General features: G+C 49.4%; 1 protein-coding gene across 6 annotated transcripts in view; it reads right to left on the reverse strand.

Annotated features, from left to right (window-relative positions):
• Positions 1-290: 290 nt before the first annotated feature.
• Phka2 (phosphorylase kinase regulatory subunit alpha 2) overlaps positions 291-15,490 on the reverse strand; it is an 89,910-nt gene continuing 74,710 nt past the window's right edge. For 3 of the 6 annotated variants that reach the window (XM_052724253.1, XM_052724087.1, XM_052724346.1), the window contains 6 exons: positions 13,983-14,101; positions 11,441-11,494; positions 8,929-9,099; positions 6,935-6,988; positions 6,040-6,240; positions 291-5,448 (listed from right to left, as the gene is read on the reverse strand). In XM_052724253.1, the coding sequence (XP_052580213.1) occupies positions 5,278-5,448; positions 6,040-6,240; positions 6,935-6,988; positions 8,929-9,099; positions 11,441-11,494; positions 13,983-14,101 (770 nt within the window). In that variant the 3' untranslated portion in view covers positions 291-5,277. The remainder of the gene's footprint in view (positions 5,449-6,039; positions 6,241-6,934; positions 6,989-8,928; positions 9,100-11,440; positions 11,495-13,982; positions 14,102-15,490) is intronic. The other 3 variants (XM_052723925.1, XM_052724007.1, XM_052724176.1) reach the window with 3 other exon arrangements.

A 15,490-nucleotide genomic window follows, 5' to 3' on the forward strand; every position in this document is an offset into this window, starting at 1 on the left:
CCCGCACAGAGAGGGCTTCTCCTCTGATACAGGATCCGCTCCAAACCTCTCAGCCAGCCTGCACTGGAGCTCAGCAGCTCGTGCTTAATGGGGAAAGAAATGCAGGGGAGCTCGTGCCTGCCTCTCCAGACAAGGAGAGGGAGCTGGAGGAGGAGGAAGCCTCCTCTAGATAGCTGTGCCTCCCTCTAGCCAAGGGGAGGGCCTCCCATGCTCACAAGAATGCAGGAGCAGGCCCTGGTGACAGCTGGGGAAAATTATTCACACTGTCAGGAGAGAGGCTTATACCATGATTCTGTTCCAATTCTTTATTTTTAAATCCCCCAGCTGGCTAGTGGCTTAGAAGGAAAGATGTGACAATCATTTGCATCTTGTTCCAGATGGGCTGTCACTCAGGGTCCAGAAAGCCTAATCGGGCTGGGCTTGTGGTCACGAAGAATGTGTGGTCCATCAGCAACTCCCCCAAGCTTTGCTGGACTGATTTATGACAGCTCACTGGAAGCTGAGGGCTATGTGGTGGTGGTGGGAGGCTGTCCCTGGATACCAGTGGCGATCTAACAACCGTGGCTTGGCAGCTGTACTTCCAAGGAGAACATACAAACAATTGTCCTGTTTCCAGCCAGGGGCAACGTTCCTGTGTGCTCTCTTCACTCTCCACACAACTTCCACAGCCAGTTTTCCAGCTCAGACACGGGGTGGGGGGTGGGTCCTTCTTTTCTGGACAAAGAACAAAAACTAGACTCCTGGCTGAAATCATGTTTGTTTAGGATGGCTGGCCTCAACCCAATTCATTATCTCTACACTGTGAGGTTGAGTCCACCTCAACTGTAGAGGCAGACGACCAGCTAATGGCCTCTTCCACCAGCAGATACTGCATTCCTGCCCAAGGCCTTGTACTGGCAGCTTGTGGTTGTTTACAGTCCATGCTGATGACAGGTGGCAGTCCCTACATTCAGTTTCCTGAAGGGCAGAGGGGGCCCATCTGGCCTTGGTGGCAGTACCCTGCATCAGGGGCATCTGGGAGCCTGGGAGCAATCTGGAGATTTGGTTCTGGTGATATGTGACTTAGTCAATCTTCTTTATGGAATATCTTTCGCATTTACTGAGCTAGGGTGTGATTCTGTTATTTGCAAGTAAGAACTGAGACATTTGGCCAAAAGTGACACTACGGCCATGAGAGCCAAGAGTCAATTACTGACTGGTATTTCTCCTTGGCAAGTCCATCCTGAATGTGTAGCTGGGCTGATCCTTCTGAATAGGAGATGTGGGTGGCTCTGGGCTCAGCAGGTAAGAGCGATTGCTATGCAAGAAGAACCTGAGTTTAAACCCCCAAACTCATATAAACAGGTCAGGTGCAGCCACACATGTGCTTCTAGCTTCAGCATCATGTGTGTGTTGGATGCATGCACACACAAGTGGGGCGTGTGGGAGAGTAGAGACTGGAGGCTTGCTAGCTTTCAGCTTGTCTCCAGATCCAATGAGACCCTGATTCAAGAGGATGATGTGGAGAGCGACAGAGGATACACAATGTCTTCCTCTAGCCTCTAATTGTGCACAATTGCACACATCGACACCATACATCTCACACACACACACACACACACACACACACACACACACACACACACACACACAAAAGAACTATGGAAGCAGTTATCCCTTGTGCCCAATGAAGATGCAGCATGGTCAACCTGAAGCCCTGTCCTTTGCAAAGCTTGTCACCTCACCTCCACTAGCTGGAAGCGGAAGGCTTCGGCAGCCACCGGATTTAGAACTGAGATGTGAATGTCAACAGATCAGCATGAAGAACTCTTGGATAAGCAGCCTGGTCAATGTCCCTTCCTCTGAGGGTTTCAGAAATGAGTGGGCTGCTCGTTATCTGCCACTGTGCATGGCCAAGTCTCTATGTGCTTAGTTAGCGATGCCTGGCCATGGAAGGCATGCTGCACATGCCTTCAGATTCATTTGTTCATTTCTCAGAACAGTTATGTACTGCAGTAAGGCAAGGGGAAAGTCACACACGATCAGAGTTCACTGTTTCTACTGAGTCCAGTCTCTCTAAGAAGGCATTATAGTCCCTTAAAAATACACACGCATATCTTCTCTTGAAAGATAGTTTTCTGATGGAATTTTCCCCTACCATCAATCAGGCACACAGTCCAAGATTGGAAGCTAATCTTAGTAACTGCTCTTCTCACTCCTCTGAGAATTCTCTCAGTAACTCAAGGTTATGGCTTTTCCTAATTGGCTTTCTGATGGAGAGAGACAAGGGGGACTGGGCTCTGTGAGGGCAAAGTGCTGCTTTTTTCTTCACAAGCAGAACTATCAATGGCCATGTCTGGAGAACAGAAGGCATCCTGGGAACATGATGTGCTTCCATCCTGCAAAGTACAGAGCTGCACGTGGCAGATGGCAGGGACTTCAAAAGCTGGAGTCACCTTGAAAGAGAATGGCACACAGGGAGAGATGAGAGACTGTTGTCCCCTTTGACAACAAGGAAGCAGAGAAGTCAAAGGTGACTTGTTGGACTTGTGCACAAGGCAACAGGATGGAGAGATGACTCCACTGTAGTTTATGGAAAGAGGCCAAGGCTCCTGTCATCTTGTCCAGAAACCAATGGCATCAATCAACTGGCCAAGTGTTTCTTTGCCTCTTGACTGGTGGGCTCTCCATTTTGTTCTACAAGAAATATTTGCATTCTTCCTATCTGGGCAGCTGACGCCTGCCAACCACACTTCCCTACGGCTGAGAAGGAGGGTAGACTAACCTGGACATGACATAGCGTTCCTTCGCTTCAGATGGCTTGGTGTTGTCCTAGGGAATATCTGGTCACCTAACTGCCAAAGGAAGCTTCTGTACCAGTCAGGAGGTCTCCTACTCTTTTTGGCACATGGGTAAACAAAGGCACACAAAGGTCAACTCCCTCACCCAAGATCAAGTCCTGGTGTCAGTGCCAGGATAGCAGAGCTTACCTTTGGCAAAACCGGGACAAGCAGACCAGAGGGCAGCCTGCCGCCTTTCAACTGGATCTGCTAAATATGAAATTAACTCCTGAATTCACTGATGTGTCCTCTAGGACCACATTCTAGTCCCCTGCAAAGGTTAAAAACTGGCTTTTCAGCTTTGGGAGGGAAGACAGGAAAGAGGCTCCTTGCCATGCCTCTGGGAGTTGGGGAACAGCCGGCCAAGACGGAGGCCACAGGGGCTATGAAGGCTATGGGGCCTTCTCCCCACCAGCGCCTCCAGGCAAGGATGATGTCAGGATGGGACTGTCATCGTCCTCTCAAACATCTGTCCCTCGTGGGCATGGCCTCGGCCGCTCACTAAAGGGATCGTCTCGGAAGCCTGCTCTCCTCCTTTGAAGCTGGCAGCTTGCTGCCTGTGGAAATGCAGTCCTATTTCAGGACTTCATTGGAGAGAGATTTCAAAGAGTGGCTGGGAGGCTACAGTGAATTGCTTATTGTGGCTCATCTTGAGCCCAACCCAGCAGCTGCCACTTCTCACGTCACAGCCACAGCATTGGCAGGCTAAGAGTGCTCGGAATTAGCACTGGGCCCAGTCTGAGGGGCTCTGCTTCTAGAACTTCTCCCATGCCTTTCAAGCCTTGTTCTTTTCTCACTGTATGTTTGAAATTACCTACCAGGGAACCTGTCAGTTGACCACATGACTCTGACCCTGGTTTATGTTGAAGATGGTTTATGTTGAAGATGTCTTAAAGATCCAAGAGGGCAGGAGAGATGGCTCAGCAGGTACTTGCTGCTCTTCTAAACGACCCGAGTTTGGGGCCCAGTACCCATATCAGGGTGGTTCACAAATGCCAGTAGCTCCAGCTCTTGGGGATCTGATGCTCTCTTCTGGCCTCTGCAGGGACTCCCACACAGGTGGCACACACTCACACAGACACACACAGGTAAATACATTTTTTAGAAATGCCTAGAAGTGGTAAGGAATAGCAGGGCACCCTGCCACCTTCTGTTTTGAGAATGAAGTGAAGTCAGCCCCGAATCTCCACCCTGAGGGATACTGTTCACCTCTGAACACCAAGACCCTTCTCCACACAGACTTTGAGAAGATGATAAAGCAGCCTTGTTTCCACTTCAGAGGTGAAGAGTCACTGTAAATTGGAACCTCTCACAACTAGATGGGAATGTAGCACTTGGCCACTAGGTGACTTTGTCCTTCAGCCCTGATTATTCACAGAAAATACTCTTTCAGTTATTTATCCCTGTCCCAACATGGGCAAGGCAAGGCTTAAAAAGAACCTCCATTCACCAGGACAATGACGAAAGATTCGCCAGACTTTGCCAGCCAGGACTCAGCCTTCTCTGCCATAGTGTACCAACCATACCCATCTAAGAGTGCTTCTGTAGAAATGGTTTGGGTTCCCAGGCTGTTTTTAAGGGAGCATTGTTTCTGCAGGAACACACCACGAATTTCCATGGCAAATGCTGACTCATGCTTTGAGCATGCATGGTGGTGATCTCAGGGGGAGCAGGGACATAGGCCATTCTTTCCACAGGACCCCCTCCTAAAACAGTCTGGCTATCAGAAGAATCAGAGCCTCACCTTCCTTTTGTTGTTGTTTTGTTCTGGATTCTGGAAGATAAGGAATTTTTTCTAGGGTGAGAGGAGACTCCTGTAATTTGTGGACAGTCAGGACAAGATCCTCTGAAGACTACGAGCCAATATTAACTAGGGCCAATTTAGTTCATTTGGGCAATGAAGAATTATATGACCTCAATAGAGTGGGGGGTTAGGAACGATTTCCAGAGAGACCGAATTATTCTGTTGGGTAAACAGTTTGGTTCTCAGACAGCCTGCATTCTGTTGGGCTGTGCCCCTGTCAAGGTCTGCTTGTCTAGCTATTGTCGCTGGAAGGATCTTTCCACCTTCAACATGTGTCACCAGCTCATCGAACCTATTTCTGTAACTCTCGGTGAGAGCCAATTTAAGCTGGCTTCTCCGTTCACTCTGCACTCAGAAGAGACCAATTTCCAGTTCCTTTTCGGAGTCCATGAGCCCAGCTGCTGTGAGAAACGTTCCAGTGAAATGAACCTAGAAAATGATCCCAGGCTGCTTCTCAGGGGAGCGGGGATTCATCAGCTTTATCTGTGGCTTAAACACACATTGCTTCCGGCTTGAGTACTGTCATCTCCTCCCCGGGAAGCTTTCTGGTGGGGATCAGAGCAGGGGACCCAGGGGGAAGGCAGAAGAAACTTCCCAATGAGGCTATGGGACCGAGTGCAGATTCAGAGGGCGGTCGTGTTTACGGGTAAGGCCCTATTGCATCTGGCAGCCTGAACTGGGCAGCAGTTCCTGCAAATGAGAAGCCACTGCTTTCGTTAGGTAGGTCATTGTACCATAAGCCCCACTAGGAGCACTGTCATAAAACAGGTGACAAATTCCTGTGGCTTGGTCTTTTTCCAGGATGTCTGTGGCTCCAAACGATACCTGCAGCCAGAAAAAGCAGGGAAAAAAATGAGTGGAATCTGTCTTTTTCCTTCATAAACCTCTCTGCATGTCGGAGATGATCTGCTAGACTACAGACGGGTGGGGCTGGGAGCTGGAGGGCAGGCCTCAGGGCAGGAAGCCAGTGCCACGAGGCAGGTATCTCATGTTGGCAATGGGACAGAACGCATGGTAATGGCTGCCTCTGCTGTGGATGCTGTGTTCTCAGGGTCCTCCTTTGGGTGTTGCTCGGCACTGCTTCTTCCAGAGGACAGCTTCTTTGTCTGACTCAATTTTGTATACAGGGCAAACAGTTTACCAAGAGGCAGCTATGTAGCAAGTGGTAGTGTCTGGAATAAAACCTACACCGACACAGACCAGCTTCCCCAAAGGTTGTTAGATTTCCCAAGTGGCCACTGTGCCATTTCCTAACCAAATGGTTGACATTTGTTCACCATCTGGGATGACATTTTCCTGGTTTGAGTACATGCCTTCCAATTGGACCCCATCTCCAGCACCAACAGGGATAAATGGCAACCAAACTGACTCCCCTGCTTTGGCAGAGGGGTGAGTGGGCGGCCTAGTCATACCCACCTGGTCCTGAAGAAACAGCTGATTGGCCAGCTGCACAATCTGGTCCACATGGATGATGCCCCCGATATTGTCCATCTCCGTATCTGAGAGCAGTGTCAGTACCATGATGGCTTCCACCAGCAGCTGCCGATACTCGGGCTGGGACACACGGTTGAGTACTGACTCCACGTGGTCAGCAAACTTGATCTCACACGGGGTCATCTGCCAGAGGGATCAGGTTTCCAGCGTGAGATATGGGACAGACAGAGCCCTATAATCAATACTGCCCCTAGCCCTGTTGGGGCTCAGCTCAAAAGCTACCTTCCTTCTAGACACTGCCTTGACTCTGGAGCAGGAGCCCTCTGGGGCAGAGGCTGCCTGCTTTTCCCCCAAGAGCCAGCTGGCATTGTTCTAGTTCCTTTTGTCTACCCACTGGACTGACTTCTAGGGAGCAGGGACCATTTCCTATAGAAAGAATCTCCTAAAAAGAAGAGAAATTCTCTGTGGCATAAAGCTTGGTACCTTGGTCAGGGTAAAAAAAAAAAACCCAAACCAAACCGAATCTATTTCTAAAGGAACAGTTGGAGGTGCCAGGTGTGGTACCTCCTGCTTGGAAGGCTAAAGCTACCCCACAATGCATGGAGGGCAAACACAGCACAGGGCAGAATGCGCTGTGAAGCGGCCCCTGCGTGGGTCTAGTGTGTGGGGGATGGAGTCTGCATGGAGTTTGAAGGGCCCCGATAGTCTATAAATGGTATTTCTGAGGGGAATGAGCGAGAAAAGGGAATAAGAAAGGAATAAGAAAGGGAAGGAGCTTCACACACTTTGAGGGTGAGGTGGTTAGGGTGACCTGGAGATGGCCTGTCTACACAGACCAAACTTGGGGGGCACAGGACAATCAGCCATGTCACCCTACCTCTTGAGTTGTTGAAGACGGGAGGACATAACCATCGATGGACAGACCATGGCACTAGAAGCAGAACACAGACATTTCGGTCCAATTCCAGACCACCACAAGTGTGTGCGTGCACACACACACACACACACACACACACACACACACACACACACACACATACGACAACTTTCCTTGCCCTGGAAATCTGCACAAGGGCTGGAACATGCCAGACTGTCGGTTATTTTTAGAGTGTTGTTCTCACTGCCCACAGGCTGTGTTTTCGATGGCACAATTCTAGGGAAACCAGCAGACATCTTTCAGATCAGTGCAGGAACAATGTCCTAGGGAGCTGCTGCGTCCTCCTCCCAAGAGGCTCTATGTTGCACTTGGCAACTGGGCCCGGGTGCCTGCCAGGCCCCCTTCGGTGCCATAATGAAGGGCGATGTTTGTGGCTCCCATTGGTGAAGCTATGCTCCTGCGCCTTTGCAGCCATCTATTTCCGAGACTTCTATAATAAGCACCAATCACAAAAGGCTGGAGCACATGCACATACACGCACACCCATGTATATAAATACCAATGGGGCGCAACACAAAATGCTGCTTTTTCATAATAAAAGCATCTTGGTATTGGGCCAACAGAAGTCTGGTTGGAAGTGTATGGTGCCCCAGGAAGACAGAGGAGATTTTCGAGGAATAGATGGGCCTCCTCTAACTGGCCATCTTTTACCCTCCAGTTGGCAACAGCTGCCCTACCCTCATGCTGGCCCGAGGGCTCCCCACAAAAATCTAGAAGGGTGAACATTGGGCCTCTGCAGGCTCTGCCCTCCTAGCCAGCTCGGCAGCTGTCTTGAGCACGGCCTCGGTCGACAGAGCATAGCCACTGAAGCTCTGTGACTGGCCCTGGGCACCTGCTGCAGAAAGACGACAATGGGCTGTGACTTCACAAAGGAGCTGGAGTATGTTCTCATTTGGGGCTTTTGCAGTTCGCTCCTCTCCTACTGTGAAACGAGCTAAAAAGGCACGGTTCAGAGAAAAAAGAAATTTGTCTTGCTTTGCAAAGCTTTTAAATGAGGCATGCTGTCCCTCCATGGGGGAGGCAGGACACGCTCCGTTGAGGCCTTGGGAGCATAAATGTGGGAGAAGACGGATTGTAGGGTGTAGGGGACAAAGTGGCTACCCCCACTTCAGCGGCAGGTGTTTAAGACAGGCAGGCCCTCCTGCATTCAGGGGTGTGTGTGTGGCACAGTGTGGTCTGGGATGTGTCACTTCGTGTCGGTTTCACACTACAAACTGATGAGATTTTCACAGCCCTATCTCACTGTCGCAGGAGCAGTGGGCAGTTGGCTGAGGGGTGGGGGCTCTGGGAGCTCTCCTGTCCAGCCATGGAAACAGGGGTAGCCCAGAGCAGGAAGGAGAGTGCGCCTTGAGGGCACATAGCTCCTGGGGTGAGGCTACAATCTTTTCTCAGTACCCCCAAGGCCTAGCAGGAAGCAGGGGCTCCATCACATTGTTGAGTGATATGGGTGCCACATGCCACGTTTCAGCCTCAAGCCACATCCAGAGGTAATGCTGCAGGCCCTCTGGGGCACCGATGTTTGTTCAAAGTCTTCCCTGTCCTGTCTGGTTTTTTGTTTTTTTGGTCTATCTTTAGTTTTCTAGGATCCTAAACTATGTCAAAGTTGGTTGTACACAAGCAGGGCTGCTATTTTGTCATGCCTTGCAGGGACATTTGACAATGCTGAAGCTACTTTTGGGACCATGTCCGGGAGAGGAGATGCCACTGGCAATCAGCAGGTAGACACTGCTTCCTATAAGACAGTGCACAAGACGGGACCATAGTACAGTTACCTAGTGTTAGATGCTAATGTGCCAAGGACAGAGACCTTGCTCCAGGCTGAGTCATTCAAGGTTGGGGCTGCATGTTCTGGAGCCCTCAGCTTCTGGCTACCTGGCACCATCACTGGGCTTCCTGAAGGCAGGCAGAGTCTGTCTCCTCAGCACACGCCTCACCTTCTGAAGGATGTTCCACACTCTCTGGTAGAATCCTACGGGGACCCTGTTGATGGCCCCGTCCAGCCTTCTCCTGCGCAGCCACTGGCCCTGCTGCTCCCCCCATCCCATGTGGTGTCCTCCGGAGTCTGTAGATGATGTGCCCGTTGGGGAGGATGGGGTACTGGACCTCTGCAAGACAGATACCATTTGGCCTTCAGAAGCAGGTGCCCACAGGGAAAAACTGGCCACCTTGAAGGCCAGCTCAGCAAACTAGTCAAAATCTTCCTCCACATGTCACCCAGCCAGGGGCACAGGGCTCCTGAACTCTAATTTGTTGGCTACTTGATGTTGGATTTAGGTTTTCATGCTCTGTTTTGTTAGCTTAGTTCTTCCCAGGCTCTAAGACGTAGGATAATGCTGGGGGGCCCTGAGCTCACAGGACAGAGGCCAAAGAGATCCAGCTGTGGGCTCTGCCATCAGGCTGCCACAGCCAAGCTCAAGAGCATGTGACAGCACCTGGGCTGAGGCTGCCTGTGCTCTATGCTAGCATCACTAGTCCATCTACACAACGGGGACATAATCTCCCGGAGGGAGCTGTCTGCTGCCACTCACTTGGTGAAGACATAAACCCCCCCGAGAGTCCCTGTTGCTCAGGGGGAAGCTGTCACCCAGAAGGCCACTCCCTCAGAGGTCACTGGCCAGGCATGCAAAGCCTATTTAAGGGAAGCAAGCCACAAGAGTACTTGGAGAGGTGGTCTCAGAGAAGATGAGCTGGACAGGAAGGAGAAACGACCTGGGGTAGGGGCAAACGCCCACGGGCCTGATTTCCTTCATCAGCGCCACGGAGAAGTGACCATCACCTCCCCACGGGACGAAGAGCACAGAGAATGGCATACATACACAGGGAGAAGGGACCAGGAGTGAAGACAGAAAGTCAACTAGGAACCCTTGCTTAGCAGTGGGGCTCCTTGGATTTGGGGGCTCTACCTCTGCCTTTCAATCCTCATTTCTACTGTCCTGCTCTTGGTCCTGAGTTTTCTTTGACGGTGGCCTTCAGCTTAGACCTGCTGACCAGGGTTAGAGGGTGACATCTTTCCATCTCCTTGTGAGAGGCTAGGCTTCTCTGACTCCACAAGGGAAGTGCTGGAGGGCTGCTGACCACTGGGGGCAGGATGGACAGACTTCCACCTGGTGGCGATCAGGTGTGGAAGCTCCCACCGACCTGCCCTTGGAGGGATTCTTCAGGTTGGGATGAGGCTAACACACATCTTCACATGCATTTTTGTTTGGACTGTTTGGCACTTCTGTTTCTCAACTTGCAACCTCAAATTTAAAGGTTTAAAAATAAAATCCAAATATTAAGCACACTAGCAGGGCAGGAGGTGGGATTCTTCTCTCAGAACTCGTGTTGACTTCAACAGATCTTATTTTGAAAAGGCAGTTAGTAAGGCTGGGTTATTCTGCTGGGCTCCTTATTGCCATTTAAATAAGGCAACAATTAGCTACAAATAAAAGTAATTACAGCCACACTCATCAATGACTCAGCTGATTTTCTCCTTCTGGTTTTGGGAGGCAGCTTCAGACTCGCCTCTGCAATTAGAACATTTCCTGGGCCTCCACTGGAGCGAGGGCCACATGCTCAGCTGGGGCAGGAGAGTAGAAAGTGCTAACTCGCCTGGGGGCCGCAGCTCAACACTCAACAAAAACGCAGGAGGGCTGGGATGTGGGTCAGTGGTGGAGTGCCTGCCTAGCATTCTCAGATCCCAGTTCATCCTCAACACTGCAAAACAAACAAGTAACAGCCTTAGAAGCAGTGTTCTGAAGACTCTAGAAACTCCGGGGAGTTGGTAAGGTAAGCACACCTCACCCACACTCTATTGAGGAGTTTTACAAGCTAAGATCTGACAGCATGAGATGGAAAACCAAGTTCAAGAATATATATAAACTTTTCTAGAATTTTCTCAAACTTATAGTTGAAGGTACCCTCAGCATCACCTGAAAACCTTTAACCCAGTGGTTCTCACCCTTCCTAATGCTGTGACCCTTTAATACAGTTCCTCATGTTGTGGTGACCCCCAACCATAACATTATTTTCATTGCTCTTGTTAGGAATCATAAAGTAAATATTTGATAAGCAGGTATGGTATCTGATATGCTACCCCTGTGAAAGGATCGTTTGACCTCCCCCAAAGGATTCGTGACATACAGGTTGAGAATCACTGCCTTAACCTTTACTCAACCTTCAGAAGTCAGGGATGAAGGCTGTAGCAAAGCTTAGTGCTGGAATGTTTGCTTAGAATGTGTGAGGGCCTCAGTTCCATGTCCAAAACTGCATGTGAACTTACACACGCGTGCATGTGCACACGTACACACACACACACACACACACACACACACACACACACACACACACACACACAACCTAAACATAAGTGGGGACGAGGTGGGAGCATGGGTAAGGCCACAAGAGAACTTGGACAGTACAGACATGGAGAAGACTGGGAGGGGTGCGATGCCAATACAGATTTACCGCAGACTTGAAGGAATGCAAACTGTTGGACACAGCCTGGCCCACAGGAAAGAACTACAAAACAAAAAGAACAGACTCAGTCACGTGCAGCGACACCAAGACACAGCAGCACGAAAAGCACAGAGACTGAAGGCAGAGACAAAGCCTAGAGAGGGTCTCACTGAGCACCGGCGACAGAGGCACACCCACTGCTCCCCTGCAGCCCAGCTTGGCTTGAAATAGCAAGTGTGCCCAGGTCCTTCTCCTTTGTGGGGCAGGCCTAACCAAACTAGGACACATGTTCCAAAGTCATGGCCATGCCACGCTAATGTTTTCTGTTGCACTGTGAACATCCAGAGAGGTCAAAACACCCCTAACTGCCGCCAACGCCTGGCATCCAACAGGTACCCCACAGATTATTGTTAAATGTCAATGGGGAGCAGGCTGATGACCTTTGATCATTTACATCTTTCCTCATCTAAGAATCGAGATGGCACCCTTAATTTGCATACTGCTCTGTGTCTGTGGTATGCTTGCAAAAATGAGTCGACCCAACACCATGACACCTTTTAAATTTTTACCAGAGAACATTTTCTTGACACGAGTGGCCAAATACAAAACTGGGACTGGCTGACTGAATATGAACACAACCGAGAAGGAAGGTAATTACTTCACCCCCATCACAGGCAAGGGCAGCACTATATGGAAGAAGCCATCCATATTCACCCACCAGGCTTTTGAGCTGTGGGTAACCAGAGGGACGGTGCCACCGAGTGGCTGACGAAGGAAGATGTTTGGAAAATCACTTCCACAGAAGGAGCATAAATGAGAGACTCTGTAGGGTCTATGCTCTGAGAAAACCTGCAATCAGCATTATGTGCCATCATACATTTACTTTCTCTGGTCATAGAGACATGGAATCATTAGGAATAAGAATCCAAAGACAGATGTGGCAGTGTGCATCTGTAGTCCCACCTACTCAAGAAGCTGAGGCAGGAGGATCCCTTGAGCCCGGGAGTTTGGGGACAGCCAGGGCTACATGGAGATCCTCATCTCAAAAATAAATCTATAAATAAAAATGTCCAATTTTTTTCTAAAGGGAAGGAGTATATCACAGGATGATGTACACAGGGTCCTGACATTTTTTCCTTCCAGGGTTAAATCCTCCCAGGTTGGATGAAGGCAGTAGCATTGACATAATCTTTCTAGTGATGAGATTACTGACCATATTCCCCTCTTTTAGAATAGAAATGTTGGTGGAGGCAGAGCCTGGCCCATCTCTTTCACAAAGAATCTTTACAAAGGCTGAGCTTGAGAAATGGAATTCTTTTGATCAGTACCACGCTCTAACAAAACGAGCCACCCATTTAGATGGCTCGGACTGGCCACCCTAAATGGATTTTTTAAAGGCACAGGGCAAAGTCATCTTTCCTGCCTTCTCATCCTGCTCTCTGTCTCTGGGGCTGGCCTGCCTGAGCTACTGGGCCATTCCAGCACGCACCCACATCCACACTCTGTACTGGCAGCTTCATCTTCCTTGTTCAAGCCAGAAAGAGCGCGCAGCTAACCCTGAGGACAAACCAAACAAGGCACTTCACCTGCTCATCAGCACTAGCCCACCTAATGATCTGAAAGTACAAACACCAGAAAGTGAAAGCCTGTTTCCAGTTTAAAACGCCCCACTGCTTCCATTACCCTCTCTGCTAAGCCAGGGCACGCTGGTCCAGCCTCAGGGGCTGGTCTTTATTACCTCATAGACCCAAGCCAGTGAGGCAATGTGACTAGTTTATGACCAGATTTTCTCGGGGGTGGGGTGGGGGTCATGTTCATGTCCTAGCACAGTATCAGGCACATGAGGGAGGACTGAAAAGGTTTGAGCTGTGAGGGTCAGCTCATAAGGATTTCTATTGTGAGTTAGATTAAGTTGAACAAAGAAAACAGGTAACTGTGGATGATGGTAAATACAGGTATCATGGTTATTCCAGTCTATTTCCACATCCTCCTGGCTATTTCAGATGAAGGACACATCTGATAGAGAAATGGTTGTCTCTTTTGACATGATTCCACTTTTAAAAATTTATTTTTATTTTGTTGTCTGAGTATTTGCCTACATGCATTATTTGTGTACCACTTATGTGCCAGGTGCCCGCTGAGGCCAGAGGAGGGCATCAGATCCCTTAGAAATGGAGTCATAGACAGCTAGCTAAAAACTGTCATGTTGATGCTGGGAACTGAATTCAGCCCTCTCCAAGAGCAGCCAGTACTCTTAACATTTGATCCATCTATCCATCCCCATGACTCTACAGAAACAAACATGGACAAGGGATTATTCTAGTACATACATGTAATAACACATGAAGGCTAGACATTGGTGGTCGTGAGTGCATGTAAATGGCTTCGGGGTACCTACCTGGGATACAGGGCTTTGTTCAGATCCCACGACTTCTACAGAGAGCAGGCCAAAGCTTCATGCCCTTGTCTTTCTGAAGCTTTCTGAGGTGAGCCCTGGCAGAAGAACCATTTATACCCCTCCCTTATGGCTGCCATGCTAAGGCCTTCTTACCTGTTTCATCTCACTCCTCAGTCTGGTGATGCCACTCCTCTCAGTTTTGGTGACTCCAGTATGACCCACCTCATGGATGGAGATGGCAGGGCTGGATGTGGAGGAGTGAATTGGGCGCACTGGCAGGGAAACACATACATGAGGTTTTAGGAAATCTATTGCACCTGCCTTGAGAGAGGCAACATGGATAACATGCTTCTGAGGTCCGTATCTCTTCCCTACTGGATTTGAGAGGAAGGCCTTACCTGTCCCAGCCAGGCTAGGGCTTGTAGTGCTGAGGGTAGCACAGGCTTACCACATGAGGCCGGAAGGGCTGGGTGAAAGTGTGGTGTCTTAGATAGGGTTTCTACTGCTGTGAAGAGACACCATGACCATGGCAACTTATAAAGGAAAACATTTAATTGGGGTAGCAGCTTACAGTTCAGAGGTTCAGTCCATTGTCATCATGGCGGGGAACACGGTAGTGTACAGGCAGACATGGTGCTGGCTATATCTTGATCCGAAGGCAACAGGAAGTGGTTGTGACACTGAGTGAAGCTTAAGTAAGAGACCTCAAAGCCTGCCCCCATAGTGATACACTTCCTTCAACAAGGCCTCACCTACTTTAACAAGACCACACCTACTTCAATAAGGCCACACCTCTCAATGGTGCCACTCCCTATGAGCTTATGGGGACCAATTACATTCAAACTACCACATGTGGGTACTGCTTTAGCAGCACAGAACAGAGTGGCAGAAAACTGTTGACTGACTGAATTGGTTTTGGAAACTATTTTTTTACTTATCCAAAACGTATTTTCTTTGTGGAAAACTGAGCCCACCTAAGGGAGACAGAAGTACTATCTGTTGACATTTCACTCATTATCCTGCTAGTTTTCCCCTATGGATACATGTTTTTACCTTATACAACATCACATACATGTACAAAGATGAGCTTTATATTCTACACATGACATATCCATACATACTATGTAAACCAGTTTGGTTGTTTCTGCACTTAATATTTTAATGAGTGTTTTTCCACAGCTTTACATTCGCTCACATGTCTAATGACTGCATGACATCTGATCTCAGAATGAGTAACACACCCAATTCTACTGGTGATTTTCGGAAGGGTTCATCTTGACTAATGTGTACAATCCCTACTGACCTTGCCAAGCTCTGTAATGCCAGCTGTCCCTGGTAAAGGGACAAAAGTGCTGCATACTCAATTCAAGGGCTAGAACTTCGGTGCCTGTGGCTGTGGACCAGCTGCTGAGGGAGCTTCATCAGGCCTTGTCTGGGCTTGGGTGCAGGTGCACAGGTGTAGCATCCAGGACTGACAGAACTCAGGGCAGGGAGAAGATCTCAATTTAGGCCTTTGGGAGGAAGCAGGGGTTGAGCTGGCTAGAGAGCTCAGGGGTGAGGTTGGCAGTTGCCAAAGCCAGACACGTGGTGTTGCTATGGAACAGGGGCAAGGAGGCTCTTCCCACTGCACCAGGCCACACCTCTTTCCATCATATACCATC

Source organism: Peromyscus californicus, unplaced genomic scaffold, assembly GCF_007827085.1.
Source record: "Peromyscus californicus insignis strain IS unplaced genomic scaffold, ASM782708v3 Scaffold_10__1_contigs__length_136768540, whole genome shotgun sequence".
Classification (NCBI taxonomy): Eukaryota; Metazoa; Chordata; class Mammalia; order Rodentia; family Cricetidae; genus Peromyscus; species Peromyscus californicus.